The sequence below is a fragment of the Danio rerio genome, chromosome 25, assembly GCF_049306965.1.
Source record: "Danio rerio strain Tuebingen ecotype United States chromosome 25, GRCz12tu, whole genome shotgun sequence".
NCBI classification, from domain to species: Eukaryota; Metazoa; Chordata; class Actinopteri; order Cypriniformes; family Danionidae; genus Danio; species Danio rerio.
This window is the reverse complement of record NC_133200.1, coordinates 37,460,244-37,488,153: the sequence shown is the minus strand read 5'-3', so window position 1 is coordinate 37,488,153 and position 27,910 is coordinate 37,460,244. Positions and strand designations below refer to the sequence as shown.

Sequence of the window (27,910 nt, the reverse complement as noted above, 5' to 3'; positions counted from 1 at the left end):
GAATAATTCATATGTGATTCGCATCTCTATCCTTGAAAAGCCCTGTTCACATCCAGAATGAAAACTATAAAGCTATGTATATATTACAACTTTAAAGGGGACCTACTGTGCAAAAATAACTTTTATAAGGGGTTTAAACACAACTGTGTGGTGACAATCTGCTAATATAACCAGCTTATACTTGTAAATATTTATTAATTTTAATTTTCATGATCAACTTTAATAAAAACAGTCTGCAGAAACACTTTGACTGATGTTCTCCCTTTGTATGATGAGGGGGAAAGCCCCACCCACTCAATCTCTCCCTCATTAGCATATTACATCAGTCTTGTTGTTGAATCTGCCACTATGCTGACACACAGGCATTCGTGGCTCCGCCCTCTTCTGAAAAGAGCACAATCTCATTTGCATTTAAAAAGACAGTCACCAAAAATGCCACAATTTGGATCAAATCTTAAAAGGGGCCATTTCAAAGCATTATAAATCGTTATTTGTGTGGTACTTTGAGCTGAAACTTCATGCACACACAGGCTGCGTCCGAAACTGCCTAATACTCAGTAGGAACTGCATTTGCAAGTAAACGTACTACTCGGCCGTTAGAAAGGTACATTTTATACAGTATGAATTTTGAAAGTATGAATGGAATTCGGACGTACTACATCCGCCATTTTGTCATGGTCACATGACCTACCTGCATCAGTTGCGTCGCCTCACTTCCATTCATGAATTCTCTTAACGGGTCATTTTGGGATAGCGCAGCGTGCATGGAATGCACACTCCAGAATCTCGCCGGAAGTAGTAAGTCATCCAGGTACTTCTCGCCAACTGATTTTCGAATTCTATGAATTCGGACATACTAGTCGGCTCGCATACTGATTTTAGCGTACTATATAGTATGGAAGTATGCGGTTTCGGACGCAGCCACACTCTTGGGACATCAGTGACTCATTTTAAATCTTGTAAAAAAGCAACATAATAGGTCACCAGTGGCGTAGCGCAAAATGCGGGGGCCCCCCTGCAGGGACCACTAACGGGGTCCCCTCATGAGGGGAGGGGGCGATCACAAACTGTGGGGACAGGGAGAGTAGGTGGAGCGACGACACGAGGAAGCGATCATAAATTGAGGAGCGGGAAAGGGGGATGGGGTGGAGTGACAACGCGGGGAAGCGATGACAAACTAAGGAGCGGGAAAAGGGGGCGGGGTGGAGTGACAACGCAAGGTAACATTTACAAACAAGCTGCGAAAGCATCAAAGTAGCCGGAAGTCATACAATTTCAATGAGAACCAGTGGCGAGGAGCAGTGTGGCGCGTCTTCTCCGGTGTGGGCATCGAGGAGGACTTGAAATCAAATCAACTTTATGGTAATGAGCTATGACGCGGTTCGGCGGCTAGCAATCAGAATAAAGTAGTCCACCGTTTGAGAGGAGTTCAGAGAACACAGACCTGGGAACTTTGGTTCTGACCAGTTGTTCCCAGGGGTTTGATTATTGCGGTTCCCGGATTTTCAATTATTTAAAAAAAAAAAAAAAAAAAACGCACCGACGCGGGACCCCTAATCACGTGGGGCCCCTCCCCGCGATGCGTGAACTGCAGGCCCGTCCGCTACGCCAATGTAGGTCACCTTTATTGATAATAAACTATAAAATATTTTATTTCAAACTTTAATGAACTAAAAACAACAATACTGTAGAACAGGGGTGGGCAAACTCGCTCCTGGAGGCCCAGTGTCCTGCAGACTTGTGCTTCAACACTAATTAAACACAAACCTGAACATGTTAATCAGTGTCTTTGAGATCACTAGAAATCTATAAGCTGGTGCGTTTGCTTAGAGTTGGAGCTAAACTGTGCGGGACACCGGCCCTCCAGGACCGAGTTTGCCCATCCCTGCTGTGGAACAACTATAATAAATGCTATCGTGCACTGGTGTGGAGGCTAACTGAGTTAGGCTTATAAGTGATTAAGTTGTCACTTTAAATGCTCAAGGTCATTGAAGCAGAATCTGATTGGCTGCCCGTGTTTTTATTCATCAGATGAAAAAAGTGTTTGATATTCATGTGTAGTTATTGTATTAGTTGCAGTGCAAGCTGATCTTTTTCATAAATTCAGAATGATTATTAAAACTAGTTATAGTTATCATTCTTGGTATGGAAGCTTGTTTTTGCCTCAGAGCTACGAGAAGTAAATTCAGAATTGAAAGAGCCTAAAAACTCACATTAATAAGCAATGCAAGAAAAAAAACTATTGAACTGTAATACAGGGTGATCCAAAAAGAAAACCACAACTTTAAAAATCTGGATTTAATCAAAGAAACATCATGGAACCTTGGGAAATTTTTGGGTAAGCTAAAATTGGCCATAGTGTACGAGTGTGTGCAAATTTTGTGTGTCCCATTACTGGGTTGCAGCTGGAAGTGCATCTGCTGCATAAAACATATGCTGGAATAGTTTGCGGTTCATTCCGCTGTGGTGACCCCTTATAAATAAGGGACTAAGCTGAAAGAAAACGAATGTATGAAAGACTTTTAAATTGTGTAACAATGTCAGAACTTTAACTTAAGAGAAACAGTCAGCTGTGAAAAATCCAGAACTGCGAGCTCACAATTACCTTATTGTAGGGTAAACAAGCTTCCATACCAGGTCGTGAACAGGCCTCAACACTGTCAAACATTTCTAAGAGAAAAACAGCCATTAAAGCTGCGATCAAGACATCTGTCCGTACATTCATTTGCTCGTCCTGCAGGAAGCGTGTGGATGTGACGCGGGCTGCGAGCGTGTGGCGGGTGTCCGTTTGTTTCGTTTGGGTGTGTTGTTGATGATGTCCAGGCTCCGGCGGCTGGAGGAAATGACATCGGCCACAAACCTGGTGCAGTCAGAGCAAACATCTCTGAGGTTGCAGCCTGCGGCGTACAGGTGAGGAAACTCTTCCTCCACTGAGTGTCTGGAGAGAGAGCACAGAGACCTGCGAACGAACACACACACACACACACACACACACACACACATTAACAATTCCAGCTAGTGTTTTCTGCAGTCTAATGGCCCGTTTCCACTGAGTGGTACAGTACAGTAAGGTACGGGTCGGTATGGATCACCTTTATCAGCCTTGCGTTTCCACTGCCAAAAGGGTGCCAATGGTGTATGACAAAGTTCAGTCGACATCATTCTCGTTCACGAAAGTGTCTACAGTAAAGCTTTACGCTTTGCTCACATATAATATGAGAAGCACTTCTCACAAAACAGATACTTTATAGACATAAATACTTGTGTATAAATGTTTATTACTAACTTTTCTATGAACAGGAGTTGATTATAACTGCAGATCAATGACAGTGCAAAAATAGCCTGTAACGTCTGTAATTGTATAAAATAAATAAATACAATATATACAGCTGAAGTCAGAATTATTCATTCATTCATTCATTCATTTTCTTGTTCATTCATTCATCCAGCATGATTTTACGCAGCGGATGCCCTTCCAGCAACAACCCATCTCTGGGAAAGACCTCAGCATTTATTTACTCACTTATAGACTTCACTCTTGTGGCTCTTCGCGCTGCTGTGAAATCCCACAGTGTACACTGGAATGTGGGCCATCTTTTTGTAGGGAATCTTCATCTGGTAAAGGCACAAAACAAATCTCAATCATTTTAAGAGTAACAGAATATATCTAATCTAATCTAAATCTGATCAAACTAAGAGTAGTAGAATAATGCAAACAATTTTAAACAAGAAGTCGTGAACAGCGGCCCTCAAAAGGTAGAAAAGCCATATAATCATGCATGGTAAATAAATAATAACTATCACAGGATGTCATTGGTTGCTGATACTGTATCATTGGCTGTGCTTTCAATCATACTCTATTATATGGGAGTTAAAATCTGTTCCCTGAAGAAAAATCCACTTGCTGGCCATGGTTTTGAAGTAGTTTTCATTATAACATAAAAAGACAAACTCTGAAACATATTGTTAATGTAAAAAAATGCCTTGATGTGGTTGATTTTAAGAGACAGTAAACCCAAAACTGAATATTCTGTCATCATTTACTCATCATCCACTTGTTCCATCATTCCTTCATGAGCTTCTTTATTCAGTTGAACACAAAAGACAATTTGAAGAATGTTGGAAACCTCTAACCACTGACTTCCATTGCAGGAAAAACAAATGCTATGGAAGTCAGGTTTCCAACATTCTTCAAAAAAATCTCCTTTTGTGTTAAATAGAAACAAAACAAAACTCATAATGGTTAATAACCATTTGAGGAAGAGTATATAGGGAGTACATACTCATTTTTGGTGAACTATCTCTTTAAGTGATATATGAAGTAAACTATTGTATTACCTTTGCACTGCAAGAGCTACAGACAGACCTAAAACAGAAAAACACACATGAACTGAATGTTCAAAACAGTGAATCTAAAAATTTGAAAAATAAACCCAAGACCTTTTACACAGGAGGCAGGTGGACGGCCAAGAGAACAGCGGGAACTTTACTCGGCAGCAGCAGCATATCTGAGAAAATAAATGAACAAAACTAAGACTAAGGGCTCTATTTTAATGATCTAGGTGCAAAGTCTAAAGCTCAAGGCTCAAAAACATTAAGTAAATTAAGTGTCTTATGTAAGATAAACAAGATTATAAATTCACTATTATTGATCCTGGACAATCAAGATAATAAATTAACTAATGTTGATCCTGGACCATCAAGATTAAATTGTTGATCCTGGACCATCAAGATTATATTGTTGATCCTGGACCATCAAGATTATATTGTTGATCCTGGACCATCAAGATTATATTGTTGATCCTGGACCATCAAGATTATATTGTTGATCCTGGACCATCAAGATTATATTGTTGATCCTGGACCATCAAGATTATAAATTCACTAATGTTGATCCTGGACCATCAAGATTATATTGTTGATCCTGGACCATCAAGATTATAAATTCACTATTGTTGATCCTGGACCATCAAGATTATATTGTTGATCCTGGACCATCAAGATTAGTTGATCCTGGACCATCAAGATTATAAATTGACTAATGTTGATCCTGGACCATCAAGATTTTAAATTCACTATTGTTGATCCTGGACCATCAAGATTATAAATTCACTATTGTTGATCATGGACCATCAAGTTTCTAAATTCACTAATGTTGATCCTGGACCATCAAGATTATAAATTCACTATTGTTGATCCTGGTCCATCAAGATCATATTGATGATCCTGGACCATCAAGATTATATTGTTGATCCTGGACCATCAAGATTATATTGTTGATCCTGGACCATCAAGATTATAAATTCACTATTGTTGATCCTGGACCATCAAGATTAGTTGATCCTGGACCATCAAGATTATAAATTGACTAATGTTGATCCTGGACCGTCAAGATTATATTGTTGATTCTGGACCATCAAGATTATAAATTGACTAATGTTGATCCTGGACCATCAAGATTATAAATTCACTATTGTTGATCATGGACCATCAAGATTATAAATTCACTATTGTTGATCCTGGACCATCAAGATTACATTGTTGATCCTGGACCATCAAGATTACATTGTTGATCCTGGACCATCAAGATTATAAATTCACTAATGTTGATCCTGGACCATCAAGATTACATTGTTGATCCTGGACCATCAAGATTACATTGTTGATCCTGCACCATCAACATTACATTGTTGATCCTGGACCATCAAGATTACATTGTTGATCCTGGACCATCAAGATTACATTGTTGATCCTGGACCATCAAGATTACATTGTTGATCCTGGACCATCAAGATTACAATGTTGATCCTGGACCATCAAGATTACAATGTTGATCCTGGACCATCAAGATTACATTGTTGATCCTGGACCATCAAGATTACATTGTTGATCCTGGACCATCAAGATTACATTGTTGATCCTGGACCATCAAGATTACATTGTTGATCCTGGACCATCAAGATTACATTGTTGATCCTGGACCATCAAGATTACAATGTTGATCCTGGACCATCAAGATTACAATGTTGATCCTGGACCATCAAGATTATAAATTGACTAATGTTGATCCTGGACCATCAAGATTTTAAATTCACTATTGTTGATCCTGGACCATCAAGATTATAAATTCACTATTGTTGAGCCTGGACCATCAAGTTTCTAAATTCACTAATGTTGATCCTGGACCATCAAGATTACATTGTTGATCCTGGACCATCAAGATTATAAATTCACTATTGTTGATCCTGGACCATCAAGATTATAAATTCACTATTGTTGATCCTGGACCATCAAGATTATAAATTCACTATTGTTGATCCTGGACCATCAAGATTATAAATTCACTATTGTTGATCCTGGACCATCAAGATTTTAAATTCACTATTGTTGATCCTGGACCATCAAGATTATAAATTCACTATTGTTGATCCTGAACCATCAAGATTTTAAATTCACTATTGTTGATCCTGGACCATCAAGATTACATTGTTGATCCTGGACCATCAAGATTATAAATTCACTATTGTTGATCCTGGTCCATCAAGATTATAAGTTGACTAATGTTGATCCTGGACCATCAAGATTACATTGTTGATCCTGGACCATCAAGATTTTAAATTCACTATTGTTGATCCTGGACCATCAAGATTTTAAATTCACTATTGTTGATCCTGGACCATCAAGATTTTAAATTCACTATTGTTGATCCTGGACCATCAAGATTATATTGTTGATCCTGGACCATCAAGATTACATTGTTGATCCTGGACCATCAAGATTTTAAATTCACTATTGTTGATCCTGGACCATCAAGATTTTAAATTCACTATTGTTGATCCTGGACCATCAAGTTTATAAATTCACTAATGTTGATCCTGGACCATCAAGATTATATTGTTGATCCTGGACCATCAAGATTATATTGTTGATCCTGGACCATCAAGATTATAAATTCACTAATGTTGATCCTGGACCATCAAGATTATATTGTTGATCCTGGACCATCAAGATTACATTGTTGATCCTGGACCATCAAGATTTTAAATTCACTATTGTTGATCCTGGACCATCAAGATTATAAATTCACTATTGTTGATCCTGGTCCATCAAGATAAGTTGACTAATGTTGATCCTGGACCATCAAGATTATATTGTTGATCCTGGACCATCAAGATCTTAAATTCACTATTGTTGATCCTGGACCATCAAGATTATAAATTCACTATTGTTGATCCTGGACCATCAAGATTATATTGTTGATCCTGGACCATCAAGATTATAAATTCACTATTGTTGATCCTGGACCATCAAGATTATAAATTCACTAAATGTTGATCCTGAACCATCAAGATTTTAAATTCACTATTGTTGATCCTGGACCATCAAGATTTTAAATTCACTATTGTTGATCCTGGACCATCAAGATTACATTGTTGATCCTGGACCATCAAGATTACATTGTTGATCCTGGACCATCAAGATTACATTGTTGATCCTGGACCATCAAGATTACATTGTTGATCCTGGACCATCAAGATTACAATGTTGATCCTGGACCATCAAGATTACATTGTTGATCCTGGACCATCAAGATTACATTGTTGATCCTGGACCATCAAGATTTTAAATTCACTATTGTTGATCCTGGACCATCAAGATTTTAAATTCACTATTGTTGATCCTGGACCATCAAGATTTTAAATTCACTATTGTTGATCCTGGACCATCAAGATTATATTGTTGATCCTGGACCATCAAGATTACATTGTTGATCCTGGACCATCAAGATTTTAAATTCACTATTGTTGATCCTGGACCATCAAGATTTTAAATTCACTATTGTTGATCCTGGACCATCAAGATTATATTCTTGATCCTGGACCATCAAGATTAGTTGATCCTGGACCATCAAGATTATAAATTCACTATTGTTGATCCTGGACCATCAAGATTATATTGTTGATCCTGGACCATCAAGATTATAAATTCACTAATGTTGATCCTGAACCATCAAGATTTTAAATTCACTATTGTTGATCCTGGACCATCAAGTTTATAAATTCACTAATGTTGATCCTGGACCATCAAGATTATATTGTTGATCCTGGACCATCAAGATTACATTGTTGATCCTGGACCATCAAGATTTTAAATTCACTATTGTTGATCCTGGACCATCAAGATTATAAATTCACTATTGTTGATCCTGGTCCATCAAGATAAGTTGACTAATGTTGATCCTGGACCATCAAGATTACATTGTTGATCCTGGACCATCAAGATTATAAATTCACTATTGTTGATCCTGGTCCATCAAGATAAGTTGACTAATGTTGATCCTGGACCATCAAGATTACATTGTTGATCCTGGACCATCAAGATTATAAATTCACTATTGTTGATCCTGGTCCATCAAGATAAGTTGACTAATGTTGATCCTGGACCATCAAGATTACATTGTTGATCCTGGACCATCAAGATTATAAATTCACTATTGTTGATCCTGGACCATCAAGATTATATTGTTGATCCTGGACCATCAAGATTATAAATTCACTATTGTTGATCCTGGACCATCAAGATTATAAATTCACTAAATGTTGATCCTGAACCATCAAGATTTTAAATTCACTATTGTTGATCCTGGACCATCAAGATTTTAAATTCACTATTGTTGATCCTGGACCATCAAGATTACATTGTTGATCCTGGACCATCAAGATTATAAATTGACTAATGTTGATCCTGGACCATCAAGATTTTAAATTCACTATTGTTGATCCTGGACCATCAAGATTTTAAATTCACTATTGTTGATCCTGGACCATCAAGATTACATTGTTGATCCTGGACCATCAAGATTAGTTGATCCTGGACCATCAAGATTACATTGTTGATCCTGGACCATCAAGATTATAAATTCACTATTGTTGATCCTGGTCCATCAAGATTATAAGTTGACTAATGTTGATCCTGGACCATCAAGATTATAAATTCACTATTGTTGATCCTGGTCCATCAAGATTATAAGTTGACTAATGTTGATCCTGGACCATCAAGATTATAAATTCACTATTGTTGATCCTGGACCATCAAGATTATAAATTCACTATTGTTGATCCTGGACCATCAAGATTACATTGTTGATCCTGGACCATCAAGATTATAAATTCACTATTGTTGATCCTGGACCATCAAGATTACATTGTTGATCCTGGACCATCAAGATTATAAATTCACTATTGTTGATCCTGGACCATCAAGATTACATTGTTGATCCTGAACCATCAAGATTTTAAATTCACTATTGTTGATCCTGGACCATCAAGATTTTAAATTCACTATTGTTGATCCTGGACCATCAAGATTTTAAATTCACTATTGTTGATCCTGGACCATCAAGATTACATTGTTGATCCTGGACCATCAAGATTAGTTGATCCTGGACCATCAAGATTACATTGTTGATCCTGGACCATCAAGATTTTAAATTCACTATTGTTAATCCTGAACCATCAAGATTATATTGTTGATCCTGGACCATCAAGATTATAAATTCACTATTGTTGATCCTGGACCATCAAGATTATAAATTCACTATTGTTGATCCTGGACCATCAAGATTTTAAATTGACTAATGTTGATCCTGAACCATCAAGATTTTAAATTCACTATTGTTGATCCTGGACCATCAAGATTATAAATTCACTAATGTTGATCGTGGACCACCAAGATTACATTGTTGATCCTGGACCATCAAGATTTTAAATTCACTATTGTTAATCCTGAACCATCAAGATTTTAAATTCACTATTGTTGATCCTGGACCATCAAGATTATAAATTCACTATTGTTGATCCTGGTCCATCAAGATTATAAGTTGACTAATGTTGATCCTGGACCATCAAGATTATAAATTCACTATTGTTGATCCTGGTCCATCAAGATTATAAGTTGACTAATGTTGATCCTGGACCATCAAGATTATAAATTCACTAATGTTGATCCTGAACCATCAAGATTTTAAATTCACTATTGTTAATCCTGAACCATCAAGATTTTAAATTCACTATTGTTGATCCTGGACCATCAAGATTATAAATTCACTATTGTTGATCCTGGTCCATCAAGATTATAAGTTGACTAATGTTGATCCTGGACCATCAAGATTATAAATTCACTATTGTTGATCCTGGACCATCAAGATTATATAGTTGATCCTGGACCATCAAGATTTTAAATTCACTATTGTTGATCCTGGACCATCAAGATTATATTGTTGATCCTGGACCATCAAGATTATATTGTTGATCCTGGACCATCAAGATTATAAATTCACTATTGTTGATCCTGGACCATCAAGATTATAATTTTGATCCTGGACCATCAAGATTATAAATTCACTATTGTTGATCCTGGACCATCAAGATTATAAATTCACTATTGTTGATCCTGGTCCATCAAGATTATAAATTGACTAATGTTGATCCTGGACCATCAAGATTTTAAATTCACTATTGTTGATCCTGGACCATTAAGATTATATTGTTGATCCTGGACCATCAAGATTATAAATTCACTATTGTTGATCCTGGACCATTAAGATTATATTGTTGATCCTGGACCATCAAGATTTTAAATTCACTATTGTTGATCCTGGACCATCAAGATTATATTTTTGATCCTGGACCATCAAGATTTTAAATTCACTATTGTTGATCCTGGACCATCAAGATTATAAATTCACTATTGTTAATCCTGGACCATCAAGATTTTAAACTCACTATTGTTGATCCTGTACCATCAAGATTTTAAATTCACTATTGTTGATCCTGGACCATTAAGATTATATTGTTGATCCTGGACCATCAAGATTTTAAATTCACTATTGTTGATCCTGGACCATTAAGATTATATTGTTGATCCTGGACCATCAAGATTTTAAATTCACTATTGTTAATCCTGGACCATCAAGATTATAAATTCACTATTGTTAATCCTGGACCATCAAGATTTTAAATTCACTATTGTTGATCCTGTACCATCAAGATTTTAAATTCACTATTGTTGATCCTGGACCATTAAGATTATAAATTCACTATTGTTGATCCTGGACCATTAAGATTATATTGTTGATCCTGGACCATTAAGATTATATTGTTGATCCTGGACCATTAAGATTATATTGTTGATCCTGGACCATCAAGATTATATTGTTGATCCTTGACCATCAAGATTACATTGTTGATCCTGGACCATCAAGATTTTAAATTCACTATTGTTGATCCTGGACCATCAAGATTATAAATTCACTATTGTTGATCCTTGACCATCAAGATTACATTGTTGATCCTGGACCATCAAGATTATAAATTGACTAATGTTGATCCTGGACCATCAAGATTATAAATTGACTAATGTTGATCCTGGACCATCAAGATTATAAATTGACTAATGTTAATCCTGGACCATCAAGATTATATTGTTGATCCTGGACCATCAAGATTTTAAATTCACTATTGTTGATCCTGGACCATTAAGATTATATTGTTGATCCTGGACCATTAAGATTATATTGTTGATCCTGGACCATCAATATTATAAATTCACTATTGTTGATCCTGGACCATCAAGATTACATTGTTGATCCTGGACCATCAAGATTTTAAATTCACTATTGTTGATCCTGGACCATCAAGATTTTAAATTCACTATTGTTGATCCTGGACCATCAAGATTTTAAATTCACTATTGTTAATCCTGGACCATCAAGATTTTAAATTCACTATTGTTGATCCTGTACCATCAAGATTATAAATTCACTATTGTTGATCCTGGTCCATCAAGATTATAAATTGACTAATGTTGATCCTGGACCATCAAGATTATAAATTCACTATTGTTGATCCTGGACCATCAAGATTATATTGTTGATCCTGGACCATCAAGATTTTAAATTCACTATTGTTGATCCTGGACCATCAAGATTATAAATTCACTATTGTTAATCCTGGACCATCAAGATTTTAAACTCACTATTGTTGATCCTGGACCATCAAGATTTTAAATTCACTATTGTTGATCCTGGACCATTAAGATTATATTGTTGATCCTGGACCATCAAGATTTTAAATTCACTATTGTTGATCCTGGACCATTAAGATTATATTGTTGATCCTGGACCATTAAGATTTTAAATTCACTATTGTTGATCCTGGACCATCAAGATTATAAATTCACTATTGTTAATCCTGGACCATCAAGATTATAAATTCACTAAATGTTGATCCTGAACCATCAAGATTTTAAATTCACTATTGTTGATCCTGGACCATCAAGATTTTAAATTCACTATTGTTGATCCTGGACCATCAAGATTTTAAATTCACTAATGTTGATCCTGAACCATCAAGATTTTAAATTCACTATTGTTGATCCTGGACCATCAAGATTATATTGTTGATCCTGGACCATCAAGATTATAAATTCACTAATGTTGATCGTGGACCACCAAGATTACATTGTTGATCCTGGACCATCAAGATTTTAAATTCACTATTGTTAATCCTGAACCATCAAGATTTTAAATTCACTATTGTTGATCCTGGACCATCAAGATTATAAATTCACTATTGTTGATCCTGGTCCATCAAGATTATAAGTTGACTAATGTTGATCCTGGACCATCAAGATTATAAATTCACTATTGTTGATCCTGGACCATCAAGATTTTAAATTCACTATTGTTGATCCTGGACCATCAAGATTATATTGTTGATCCTGGACCATCAAGATTATATTGTTGATCCTGGACCATCAAGATTATAAATTCACTATTGTTGATCCTGGACCATCAAGATTATATTGTTGATCCTGGACCATCAAGATTATAAATTCACTATTGTTGATCCTGGTCCATCAAGATTATAAATTGACTAATGTTGATCCTGGACCATCAAGATTTTAAATTCACTATTGTTGATCCTGGACCATTAAGATTATATTGTTGATCCTGGACCATCAAGATTATAAATTCACTATTGTTGATCCTGGACCATTAAGATTATATTGTTGATCCTGGACCATCAAGATTTTAAACTCACTATTGTTGATCCTGGACCATCAAGATTTTAAATTCACTATTGTTGATCCTGGACCATTAAGATTATATTGTTGATCCTGGACCATCAAGATTTTAAATTCACTATTGTTGATCCTGGACCATCAAGATTATAAATTCACTATTGTTAATCCTGGACCATCAAGATTTTAAATTCACTATTGTTGATCCTGTACCATCAAGATTTTAAATTCACTATTGTTGATCCTGGACCATCAAGATTATAAATTCACTATTGTTAATCCTGGACCATCAAGATTTTAAATTCACTATTGTTGATCCTGTACCATCAAGATTTTAAATTCACTATTGTTGATCCTGGACCATTAAGATTATATTGTTGATCCTGGACCATTAAGATTATATTGTTGATCCTGGACCATTAAGATTATATTGTTGATCCTGGACCATCAATATTATAAATTCACTATTGTCGATCCTGGACCATCAAGATTATATTGTTGATCCTGGACCATCAAGATTATAAATTCACTATTGTTGATCCTGGACCATCAAGATTATATTGTTGATCCTGGACCATCAAGATTTTAAATTCACTATTGTTGATCCTGGACCATCAAGATTATAAATTCACTATTGTTAATCCTGGACCATCAAGATTTTAAACTCACTATTGTTGATCCTGGACCATCAAGATTTTAAATTCACTATTGTTGATCCTGGACCATTAAGATTATATTGTTGATCCTGGACCATCAAGATTTTAAATTCACTATTGTTGATCCTGGACCATTAAGATTATATTGTTGATCCTGGACCATTAAGATTTTAAATTCACTATTGTTGATCCTGGACCATCAAGATTATAAATTCACTATTGTTAATCCTGGACCATCAAGATTATAAATTCACTAAATGTTGATCCTGAACCATCAAGATTTTAAATTCACTATTGTTGATCCTGGACCATCAAGATTTTAAATTCACTATTGTTGATCCTGGACCATCAAGATTTTAAATTCACTAATGTTGATCCTGAACCATCAAGATTTTAAATTCACTATTGTTGATCCTGGACCATCAAGATTATATTGTTGATCCTGGACCATCAAGATTATAAATTCACTAATGTTGATCGTGGACCACCAAGATTACATTGTTGATCCTGGACCATCAAGATTTTAAATTCACTATTGTTAATCCTGAACCATCAAGATTTTAAATTCACTATTGTTGATCCTGGACCATCAAGATTATAAATTCACTATTGTTGATCCTGGTCCATCAAGATTATAAGTTGACTAATGTTGATCCTGGACCATCAAGATTATAAATTCACTATTGTTGATCCTGGACCATCAAGATTTTAAATTCACTATTGTTGATCCTGGACCATCAAGATTATATTGTTGATCCTGGACCATCAAGATTATATTGTTGATCCTGGACCATCAAGATTATAAATTCACTATTGTTGATCCTGGACCATCAAGATTATATTGTTGATCCTGGACCATCAAGATTATAAATTCACTATTGTTGATCCTGGTCCATCAAGATTATAAATTGACTAATGTTGATCCTGGACCATCAAGATTTTAAATTCACTATTGTTGATCCTGGACCATTAAGATTATATTGTTGATCCTGGACCATCAAGATTATAAATTCACTATTGTTGATCCTGGACCATTAAGATTATATTGTTGATCCTGGACCATCAAGATTTTAAATTCACTATTGTTGATCCTGGACCATCAAGATTATAAATTCACTATTGTTAATCCTGGACCATCAAGATTTTAAACTCACTATTGTTGATCCTGGACCATCAAGATTTTAAATTCACTATTGTTGATCCTGGACCATTAAGATTATATTGTTGATCCTGGACCATCAAGATTTTAAATTCACTATTGTTGATCCTGGACCATCAAGATTATAAATTCACTATTGTTAATCCTGGACCATCAAGATTTTAAATTCACTATTGTTGATCCTGTACCATCAAGATTTTAAATTCACTATTGTTGATCCTGGACCATCAAGATTATAAATTCACTATTGTTAATCCTGGACCATCAAGATTTTAAATTCACTATTGTTGATCCTGTACCATCAAGATTTTAAATTCACTATTGTTGATCCTGGACCATTAAGATTATATTGTTGATCCTGGACCATTAAGATTATATTGTTGATCCTGGACCATTAAGATTATATTGTTGATCCTGGACCATCAATATTATAAATTCACTATTGTCGATCCTGGACCATCAAGATTATATTGTTGATCCTGGACCATCAAGATTACATTGTTGATCCTGGACCATCAAGATTTTAAATTCACTATTGTTGATCCTGGACCATCAAGATTATAAATTCACTATTGTTGATCCTTGACCATCAAGATTACATTGTTGATCCTGGACCATCAAGATTTTAAATTCACTATTGTTGATCCTGGACCATCAAGATTATAAATTGACTAATGTTGATCCTGGACCATCAAGATTATAAATTGACTAATGTTAATCCTGGACCATCAAGATTATATTGTTGATCCTGGACCATCAAGATTTTAAATTCACTATTGTTGATCCTGGACCATTAAGATTATATTGTTGATCCTGGACCATTAAGATTATATTGTTGATCCTGGACCATTAAGATTATATTGTTGATCCTGGACCATCAATATTATAAATTCACTATTGTTGATCCTGGACCATCAAGATTACATTGTTGATCCTGGACCATCAAGATTTTAAATTCACTATTGTTGATCCTGGACCATCAAGATTTTAAATTCACTATTTTTGATCCTGGACCATTAAGATTATATTGTTGATCCTGGACCATCAAGATTTTAAATTCACTATTGTTGATCCTGGACCATCAAGATTATAAATTCACTATTGTTAATCCTGGACCATCAAGATTATAAATTCACTATTGTTAATCCTGGACCATCAAGATTTTAAATTCACTATTGTTGATCCTGTACCATCAAGATTATAAATTCACTATTGTTGATCCTGGTCCATCAAGATTATAAATTGACTAATGTTGATCCTGGACCATCAAGATTATAAATTCACTATTGTTGATCCTGGACCATCAAGATTATATTGTTGATCCTGGACCATCAAGATTTTAAATTCACTATTGTTGATCCTGGACCATCAAGATTATAAACTCACTATTGTTAATCCTGGACCATCAAGATTTTAAACTCACTATTGTTGATCCTGGACCATTAAGATTATATTGTTGATCCTGGACCATCAAGATTTTAAATTCACTATTGTTAATCCTGTACCATCAAGATTATAAATTCACTATTGTTGATCCTGGTCCATCAAGATTATAAATTGACTAATGTTGATCCTGGACCATCAAGATTATAAATTCACTATTGTTGATCCTGGACCATCAAGATTATATTGTTGATCCTGGACCATCAAGATTTTAAATTCACTATTGTTGATCCTGGACCATCAAGATTATAAACTCACTATTGTTAATCCTGGACCATCAAGATTTTAAACTCACTATTGTTGATCCTGGACCATTAAGATTATATTGTTGATCCTGGACCATCAAGATTTTAAATTCACTATTGTTAATCCTGTACCATCAAGATTTTAAACTCACTATTGTTGATCCTGGACCATCAAGATTTTAAATTCACTATTGTTGATCCTGGACCATTAAGATTATATTGTTGATCCTGGACCATCAAGATTTTAAATTCACTATTGTTGATCCTGGACCATTAAGATTATATTGTTGATCCTGGACCATCAAGATTTTAAATTCACTATTGTTGATCCTGGACCATCAAGATTATAAATTCACTATTGTTAATCCTGGACCATCAAGATTTTAAATTCACTATTGTTGATCCTGTACCATCAAGATTTTAAATTCACTATTGTTGATCCTGGACCATTAAGATTATATTGTTGATCCTGGACCATTAAGATTATATTGTTGATCCTGGACCATCAATATTATAAATTCACTATTGTTGATCCTGGACCATCAAGATTATATTGTTGATCCTTGACCATCAAGATTACATTGTTGATCCTGGACCATCAAGATTATAAATTCACTATTGTTGATCCTTGACCATCAAGATTATAAATTGACTAATGTTGATCCTGGACCATCAAGATTATAAATTGACTAATGTTAATCCTGGACCATCAAGATTATATTGTTGATCCTGGACCATCAAGATTTTAAATTCACTATTGTTGATCCTGGACCATTAAGATTATATTGTTGATCCTGGACCATCAATATTATAAATTCACTATTGTTGATCCTGGACCATCAAGATTACATTGTTGATCCTGGACCATCAAGATTTTAAATTCACTATTGTTGATCCTGGACCATCAAGATTTTAAATTCACTATTGTTGATCCTGGACCATCAAGATTATAAATTCACTATTGTTAATCCTGGACCATCAAGATTATAAATTCACTATTGTTGATCCTGTACCATCAAGATGTTAAATTCACTATTGTTGATCCTGGACCATTAAGATTATATTGTTGATCCTGGACCATTAAGATTATATTGTTGATCCTGGACCATTAAGATTATATTGTTGATCCTGGACCATTAAGATTATATTGTTGATCCTGGACCATCAATATTATAAATTCACTATTGTTGATCCTGGACCATCAAGATTATATTGTTGATCCTTGACCATCAAGATTACATTGTTGATCCTGGACCATCAAGATTTTAAATTCACTATTGTTGATCCTGGACCATCAAGATTATAAATTCACTATTGTTGATCCTGGTCCATCAAGATTACATTGTTGATCGTGGACCATCAAGATTATAAATTGACTAATGTTGATCCTGGACCATCAAGATTATATTGTTGATCCTGGACCATTAAGATTTTAAATTCACTATTGTTGATCCTGGACCATTAAGATTATATTGTTGATCCTGGACCATTAAGATTATATTGTTGATCCTGGACCATTAAGATTATATTGTTGATCCTGGACCATCAAGATTACATTGTTGATCCTGGACCATCAAGATTTTAAATTCACTATTGTTGATCCTGGACCATCAAGATTACATTGTTGATCCTGGACCATCAAGATTTTAAATTCAGTATTGTTGATCCTGGACCATCAAGATTATATTGTTGATCCTGAACCATCAAGATTTCAAATACACTATTGTTGATCCTGAACCATCAAGATTTTAAATTCACTATTGTTGATCCTGGACCATCAAGATTATAAATTCACTATTGTTGATCCTGGACCATCAAGATTATATTGTTGATCCTGGACCATCAAGATTATATTTTTGATCCTGGACCATCAACATTATAATATCACTATTGTTGATCCTGGACCATCAAGATTATAAGTTGACTAATGTTGATCCTGAACCATCAAGATTTTAAATTCACTATTGTTGATCCTGGACCATCAAGATTACATTGTTGTTCCTGGACCATCAAGATTATAAGTTGACTAATGTTGATCCTGAACCATCAAGATTATAAATTCACTATTGTTGATCCTGGTCCATCAAGATTATAAATTGACTAATGTTGATCCTGGACCATCAAGATTATAAATTCACTATTGTTGATCCTGGACCATCAAGATTATATTGTTGATCCTGGACCATCAAGATTTTAAATTCACTATTGTTGATCCTGGACCATCAAGATTATAAATTCACTATTGTTGATCCTTGACCATCAAGATTACATTGTTGATCCTGGACCATCAAGATTTTAAATTCACTATTGTTTATCCTGGACCATCAAGATTATAAATTGACTAATGTTGATCCTGGACCATCAAGATTATAAATTGACTAATGTTAATCCTGGACCATCAAGATTATATTGTTGATCCTGGACCATCAAGATTTTAAATTCACTATTGTTGATCCTGGACCATTAAGATTATATTGTTGATCCTGGACCATTAAGATTATATTGTTGATCCTGGACCATTAAGATTATATTGTTGATCCTGGACCATCAATATTATAAATTCACTATTGTTGATCCTGGACCATTAAGATTATATTGTTGATCCTGGACCATCAAGATTTTAAATTCACTATTGTTGATCCTGGACCATCAAGATTATAAATTCACTATTGTTAATCCTGGACCATCAAGATTATAAATTCACTATTGTTAATCCTGGACCATGAAGATTTTAAATTCACTATTGTTAATCCTGGACCATGAAGATTTTAAATTCACTATTGTTGATCCTGTACCATCAAGATTTTAAATTCACTATTGTTGATCCTGGACCATTAAGATTATATTGTTGATCCTGGACCATTAAGATTATATTGTTGATCCTGGACCATTAAGATTATATTGTTGATCCTGGACCATTAAGATTATATTGTTGATTCTGGACCATCAATATTATAAATTCACTATTGTTGATCCTGGACCATCAAGATTATATTGTTGATCCTTGACCATCAAGATTACATTGTTGATCCTGGACCATCAAGATTTTAAATTCACTATTGTTGATCCTGGACCATCAAGATTATAAATTCACTATTGTTGATCCTGGTCCATCAAGATTACATTGTTGATCGTGGACCATCAAGATTATAAATTGACTAATGTTGATCCTGGACCATCAAGATTATATTGTTGATCCTGGACCATCAAGATTTTAAATTCACTATTGTTGATCCTGGACCATTAAGATTATATTGTTGATCCTGGACCATTAAGATTATATTGTTGATCCTGGACCATTAAGATTATATTGTTGATCCTGGACCATCAAGATTATATTGTTGATCCTGGACCATCAAGATTACATTGTTGATCCTGGACCATCAAGATTTTAAATTCACTATTGTTGATCCTGGACCATCAAGATTTTAAATTCACTATTGTTGATCCTGGACCATCAAGATTTTAAATTCACTATTGTTGATCCTGGACCATCAAGATTACATTGTTGATCCTGGACCATCAAGATTAGTTGATCCTGGACCATCAAGATTACATTGTTGATCCTGGACCATCAAGATTATAAATTCACTATTGTTGATCCTGGTCCATCAAGATTATAAGTTGACTAATGTTGATCCTGGACCATCAAGATTATAAATTCACTAAATGTTGATCCTGAACCATCAAGATTTTAAATTCACTATTGTTGATCCTGGACCATCAAGATTTTAAATTCACTATTGTTGATCCTGGACCATCAAGATTATAAATTGACTAATGTTGATCCTGAACCATCAAGATTATATTGTTGATCCTGGACCATCAAGATTATAAATTCACTATTGTTGATCCTGGACCATCAAGATTATAAATTCACTATTGTTGATCCTGGACCATCAAGATTTTAAATTGACTAATGTTGATCCTGAACCATCAAGATTTTAAATTCACTATTGTTGATCCTGGACCATCAAGATTTTAAGATCACTAATGTTGATCCTGAACCATCAAGATTTTAAATTCACTATTGTTGATCCTGGACCATCAAGATTATATTGTTGATCCTGGACCATCAAGATTATAAATTCACTAATGTTGATCGTGGACCACCAAGATTACATTGTTGATCCTGGACCATCAAGATTTTAAATTCACTATTGTTAATCCTGAACCATCAAGATTTTAAATTCACTATTGTTGATCCTGGACCATCAAGATTATAAATTCACTATTGTTGATCCTGGTCCATCAAGATTATAAGTTGACTAATGTTGATCCTGGACCATCAAGATTATAAATTCACTAATGTTGATCCTGAACCATCAAGATTTTAAATTCACTATTGTTAATCCTGAACCATCAAGATTTTAAATTCACTATTGTTGATCCTGGACCATCAAGATTATAAATTCACTATTGTTGATCCTGGTCCATCAAGATTATAAGTTGACTAATGTTGATCCTGGACCATCAAGATTATAAATTCACTATTGTTGATCCTGGACCATCAAGATTATATTGTTGATCCTGGACCATCAAGATTTTAAATTCACTATTGTTGATCCTGGACCATCAAGATTATATTGTTGATCCTGGACCATCAAGATTATATTGTTGATCCTGGACCATCAAGATTATAAATTCACTATTGTTGATCCTGGACCATCAAGATTATAATTTTGATCCTGGACCATCAAGATTATAAATTCACTATTGTTGATCCTGGACCATCAAGATTATAAATTCACTATTGTTGATCCTGGTCCATCAAGATTATAAATTGACTAATGTTGATCCTGGACCATCAAGATTTTAAATTCACTATTGTTGATCCTGGACCATTAAGATTATATTGTTGATCCTGGACCATCAAGATTATAAATTCACTATTGTTGATCCTGGACCATTAAGATTATATTGTTGATCCTGGACCATCAAGATTTTAAATTCACTATTGTTGATCCTGGACCATCAAGATTATATTGTTGATCCTGGACCATCAAGATTTTAAATTCACTATTGTTGATCCTGGACCATCAAGATTATAAATTCACTATTGTTAATCCTGGACCATCAAGATTTTAAACTCACTATTGTTGATCCTGGACCATCAAGATTTTAAATTCACTATTGTTGATCCTGGACCATTAAGATTATATTGTTGATCCTGGACCATCAAGATTTTAAATTCACTATTGTTGATCCTGGACCATTAAGATTATATTGTTGATCCTGGACCATCAAGATTTTAAATTCACTATTGTTAATCCTGGACCATCAAGATTATAAATTCACTATTGTTAATCCTGGACCATCAAGATTTTAAATTCACTATTGTTGATCCTGTACCATCAAGATTTTAAATTCACTATTGTTGATCCTGGACCATTAAGATTATAAATTCACTATTGTTGATCCTGGACCATTAAGATTATATTGTTGATCCTGGACCATTAAGATTATATTGTTGATCCTGGACCATTAAGATTATATTGTTGATCCTGGACCATCTATATTATAAATTCACTATTGTTGATCCTGGACCATCAAGATTATATTGTTGATCCTTGACCATCAAGATTACATTGTTGATCCTGGACCATCAAGATTTTAAATTCACTATTGTTGATCCTGGACCATCAAGATTATAAATTCACTATTGTTGATCCTTGACCATCAAGATTACATTGTTGATCCTGGACCATCAAGATTTTAAATTCACTATTGTTGATCCTGGACCATCAAGATTATAAATTGACTAATGTTGATCCTGGACCATCAAGATTATAAATTGACTAATGTTAATCCTGGACCATCAAGATTATATTGTTGATCCTGGACCATCAAGATTTTAAATTCACTATTGTTGATCCTGGACCATTAAGATTATATTGTTGATCCTGGACCATTAAGATTATATTGTTGATCCTGGACCATTAAGATTATATTGTTGATCCTGGACCATCAATATTATAAATTCACTATTGTTGATCCTGGACCATCAAGATTTTAAATTCACTATTGTTGATCCTGGACCATCAAGATTTTAAATTCACTATTGTTGATCCTGGACCATCAAGATTTTAAATTCACTATTGTTAATCCTGGACCATCAAGATTTTAAATTCACTATTGTTGATCCTGTACCATCAAGATTATAAATTCACTATTGTTGATCCTGGTCCATCAAGATTATAAATTGACTAATGTTGATCCTGGACCATCAAGATTATAAATTCACTATTGTTGATCCTGGACCATCAAGATTATATTGTTGATCCTGGACCATCAAGATTTTAAATTCACTATTGTTGATCCTGGACCATCAAGATTATAAATTCACTATTGTTAATCCTGGACCATCAAGATTTTAAACTCACTATTGTTGATCCTGGACCATCAAGATTTTAAATTCACTATTGTTGATCCTGGACCATTAAGATTATATTGTTGATCCTGGACCATCAAGATTTTAAATTCACTATTGTTGATCCTGGACCATTAAGATTATATTGTTGATCCTGGACCATTAAGATTTTAAATTCACTATTGTTGATCCTGGACCATCAAGATTATAAATTCACTATTGTTAATCCTGGACCATCAAGATTATAAATTCACTAAATGTTGATCCTGAACCATCAAGATTTTAAATTCACTATTGTTGATCCTGGACCATCAAGATTTTAAATTCACTATTGTTGATCCTGGACCATCAAGATTATAAATTGACTAATGTTGATCCTGGACCATCAAGATTTTAAATTGACTAATGTTGATCCTGAACCATCAAGATTATATTGTTGATCCTGGACCATCAAGATTATAAATTCACTATTGTTGATCCTGGACCATCAAGATTATAAATTCACTATTGTTGATCCTGGACCATCAAGATTTTAAATTCACTAATGTTGATCCTGAACCATCAAGATTTTAAATTCACTATTGTTGATCCTGGACCATCAAGATTATATTGTTGATCCTGGACCATCAAGATTATAAATTCACTAATGTTGATCGTGGACCACCAAGATTACATTGTTGATCCTGGACCATCAAGATTTTAAATTCACTATTGTTGATCCTGGACCATCAAGATTATAAATTCACTATTGTTGATCCTGGACCATCAAGATTATAAATTCACTATTGTTGATCCTGGTCCATCAAGATTATAAATTCACTATTGTTGATCCTGGTCCATCAAGATTATAAGTTGACTAATGTTGATCCTGGACCATCAAGATTATAAATTCACTATTGTTGATCCTGGACCATCAAGATTTTAAATTCACTATTGTTGATCCTGGACCATCAAGATTATATTGTTGATCCTGGACCATCAAGATTATATTGTTGATCCTGGACCATCAAGATTATAAATTCACTATTGTTGATCCTGGACCATCAAGATTATAATTTTGGTCCTGGACCATCAAGATTATAAATTCACTATTGTTGATCCTGGTCCATCAAGATTATATTGTTGATCCTGGACCATCAAGATTATAAATTCACTATTGTTGATCCTGGACCATCAAGATTATAATTTTGGTCCTGGACCATCAAGATTTTAAATTCACTATTGTTGATCCTGGACCATTAAGATTATATTGTTGATCCTGGACCATCAAGATTATAAATTCACTATTGTTGATCCTGGACCATTAAGATTATATTGTTGATCCTGGACCATCAAGATTTTAAATTCACTATTGTTGATCCTGGACCATCAAGATTATATTGTTGATCCTGGACCATCAAGATTTTAAATTCACTATTGTTGATCCTGGACCATCAAGATTATAAATTCACTATTGTTAATCCTGGACCATCAAGATTTTAAACTCACTATTGTTGATCCTGGACCATCAAGATTTTAAATTCACTATTGTTGATCCTGGACCATTAAGATTATATTGTTGATCCTGGACCATCAAGATTTTAAATTCACTATTGTTGATCCTGGACCATCAAGATTATAAATTCACTATTGTTAATCCTGGACCATCAAGATTTTAAATTCACTATTGTTGATCCTGTACCATCAAGATTTTAAATTCACTATTGTTGATCCTGGACCATCAAGATTATAAATTCACTATTGTTAATCCTGGACCATCAAGATTTTAAATTCACTATTGTTGATCCTGTACCATCAAGATTTTAAAAATTCACTATTGTTGATCCTGGACCATTAAGATTATATTGTTGATCCTGGACCATTAAGATTATATTGTTGATCCTGGACCATTAAGATTATATTGTTGATCCTGGACCATCAATATTATAAATTCACTATTGTCGATCCTGGACCATCAAGATTATATTGTTGATCCTGGACCATCAAGATTACATTGTTGATCCTGGACCATCAAGATTTTAAATTCACTATTGTTGATCCTTGACCATCAAGATTACATTGTTGATCCTGGACCATCAAGATTTTAAATTCACTATTGTTGATCCTGGACCATCAAGATTATAAATTCACTATTGTCGATCCTGGACCATCAAGATTATATTGTTGATCCTGGACCATCAAGATTACATTGTTGATCCTGGACCATCAAGATTTTAAATTCACTATTGTTGATCCTGGACCATCAAGATTATAAATTCACTATTGTTGATCCTTGACCATCAAGATTACATTGTTGATCCTGGACCATCAAGATTTTAAATTCACTATTGTTGATCCTGGACCATCAAGATTATAAATTGACTAATGTTGATCCTGGACCATCAAGATTATAAATTGACTAATGTTAATCCTGGACCATCAAGATTATATTGTTGATCCTGGACCATCAAGATTTTAAATTCACTATTGTTGATCCTGGACCATTAAGATTATATTGTTGATCCTGGACCATTAAGATTATATTGTTGATCCTGGACCATTAAGATTATATTGTTGATCCTGGACCATCAATATTATAAATTCACTATTGTTGATCCTGGACCATCAAGATTACATTGTTGATCCTGGACCATCAAGATTTTAAATTCACTATTGTTGATCCTGGACCATCAAGATTTTAAATTCACTATTGTTGATCCTGGACCATTAAAATTATATTGTTGATCCTGGACCATCAAGATTTTAAATTCACTATTGTTGATCCTGGACCATCAAGATTATAAATTCACTATTGTTAATCCTGGACCATCAAGATTATAAATTCACTATTGTTAATCCTGGACCATCAAGATTTTAAATTCACTATTGTTGATCCTGTACCATCAAGATTATAAATTCACTATTGTTGATCCTGGTCCATCAAGATTATAAATTCACTATTGTTGATCCTGGACCATCAAGATTATATTGTTGATCCTGGACCATCAAGATTATAAATTCACTATTGTTGATCCTGGACCATCAAGATTATATTGTTGATCCTGGACCATCAAGATTTTAAATTCACTATTGTTGATCCTGGACCATCAAGATTATAAACTCACTATTGTTAATCCTGGACCATCAAGATTTTAAACTCACTATTGTTGATCCTGGACCATTAAGATTATATTGTTGATCCTGGACCATCAAGATTTTAAATTCACTATTGTTAATCCTGTACCATCAAGATTTTAAACTCACTATTGTTGATCCTGGACCATCAAGATTTTAAATTCACTATTGTTGATCCTGGACCATTAAGATTATATTGTTGATCCTGGACCATCAAGATTTTAAATTCACTATTGTTGATCCTGGACCATTAAGATTATATTGTTGATCCTGGACCATCAAGATTTTAAATTCACTATTGTTGATCCTGGACCATCAAGATTATAAATTCACTATTGTTAATCCTGGACCATCAAGATTTTAAATTCACTATTGTTGATCCTGTACCATCAAGATTTTAAATTCACTATTGTTGATCCTGGACCATTAAGATTATATTGTTGATCCTGGACCATTAAGATTATATTGTTGATCCTGGACCATCAAGATTATAAATTCACTATTGTTGATCCTGGACCATCAAGATTATAAATTGACTAATGTTAATCCTGGACCATCAAGATTATATTGTTGATCCTGGACCATCAAGATTTTAAATTCACTATTGTTGATCCTGGACCATTAAGATTATATTGTTGATCCTGGACCATCAATATTATAAATTCACTATTGTTGATCCTGGACCATCAAGATTACATTGTTGATCCTGGACCATCAAGATTTTAAATTCACTATTGTTGATCCTGGACCATTAAGATTATATTGTTGATCCTGGACCATCAAGATTTTAAATTCACTATTGTTGATCCTGGACCATCAAGATTATAAATTCACTATTGTTAATCCTGGACCATCAAGATTATAAATTCACTATTGTTGATCCTGTACCATCAAGATGTTAAATTCACTATTGTTGATCCTGGACCATTAAGATTATATTGTTGATCCTGGACCATTAAGATTATATTGTTGATCCTGGACCATCAAGATTTTAAATTCACTATTGTTGATCCTGGACCATCAAGATTATAAATTCACTATTGTTAATCCTGGACCATCAAGATTATAAATTCACTATTGTTGATCCTGTACCATCAAGATGTTAAATTCACTATTGTTGATCCTGGACCATTAAGATTATATTGTTGATCCTGGACCATTAAGATTATATTGTTGATCCTGGACCATTAAGATTATATTGTTGATCCTGGACCATCAATATTATAAATTCACTATTGTTGATCCTGGACCATCAAGATTATATTGTTGATCCTTGACCATCAAGATTACATTGTTGATCCTGGACCATCAAGATTTTAAATTCACTATTGTTGATCCTGGACCATCAAGATTATAAATTCACTATTGTTGATCCTGGTCCATCAAGATTACATTGTTGATCGTGGACCATCAAGATTATAAATTGACTAATGTTGATCCTGGACCATCAAGATTATATTGTTGATCCTGGACCATTAAGATTTTAAATTCACTATTGTTGATCCTGGACCATTAAGATTATATTGTTGATCCTGGACCATTAAGATTATATTGTTGATCCTGGACCATTAAGATTATATTGTTGATCCTGGACCATCAAGATTACATTGTTGATCCTGGACCATCAAGATTTTAAATTCACTATTGTTGATCCTGGACCATCAAGATTACATTGTTGATCCTGGACCATCAAGATTTTAAATTCAGTATTGTTGATCCTGGACCATCAAGATTATATTGTTGATCCTGAACCATCAAGATTTTAAATTCACTATTGTTGATCCTGGACCATCAAGATTATAAATTCACTATTGTTGATCCTGGACCATCAAGATTATAT

General features: G+C 34.3%; 1 protein-coding gene across 1 annotated transcript in view; it reads right to left on the bottom strand.

The window, feature by feature from the left end:
* Positions 1 to 2,489: 2,489 nt before the first annotated feature.
* Positions 2,490 to 27,910, bottom strand: part of spire2 (spire-type actin nucleation factor 2) — a 64,115-nt gene continuing 38,694 nt past the window's right edge. Inside the window, exons 13-16 of the mRNA NM_001007342.2 lie at positions 4,441 to 4,508; positions 4,339 to 4,366; positions 3,524 to 3,615; positions 2,490 to 2,959 (exon numbers count right to left, since the gene is read on the bottom strand). Coding sequence (NP_001007343.2) covers positions 2,722 to 2,959; positions 3,524 to 3,615; positions 4,339 to 4,366; positions 4,441 to 4,508 — 426 coding nt within the window. The 3' untranslated portion in view covers positions 2,490 to 2,721. The remainder of the gene's footprint in view (positions 2,960 to 3,523; positions 3,616 to 4,338; positions 4,367 to 4,440; positions 4,509 to 27,910) is intronic.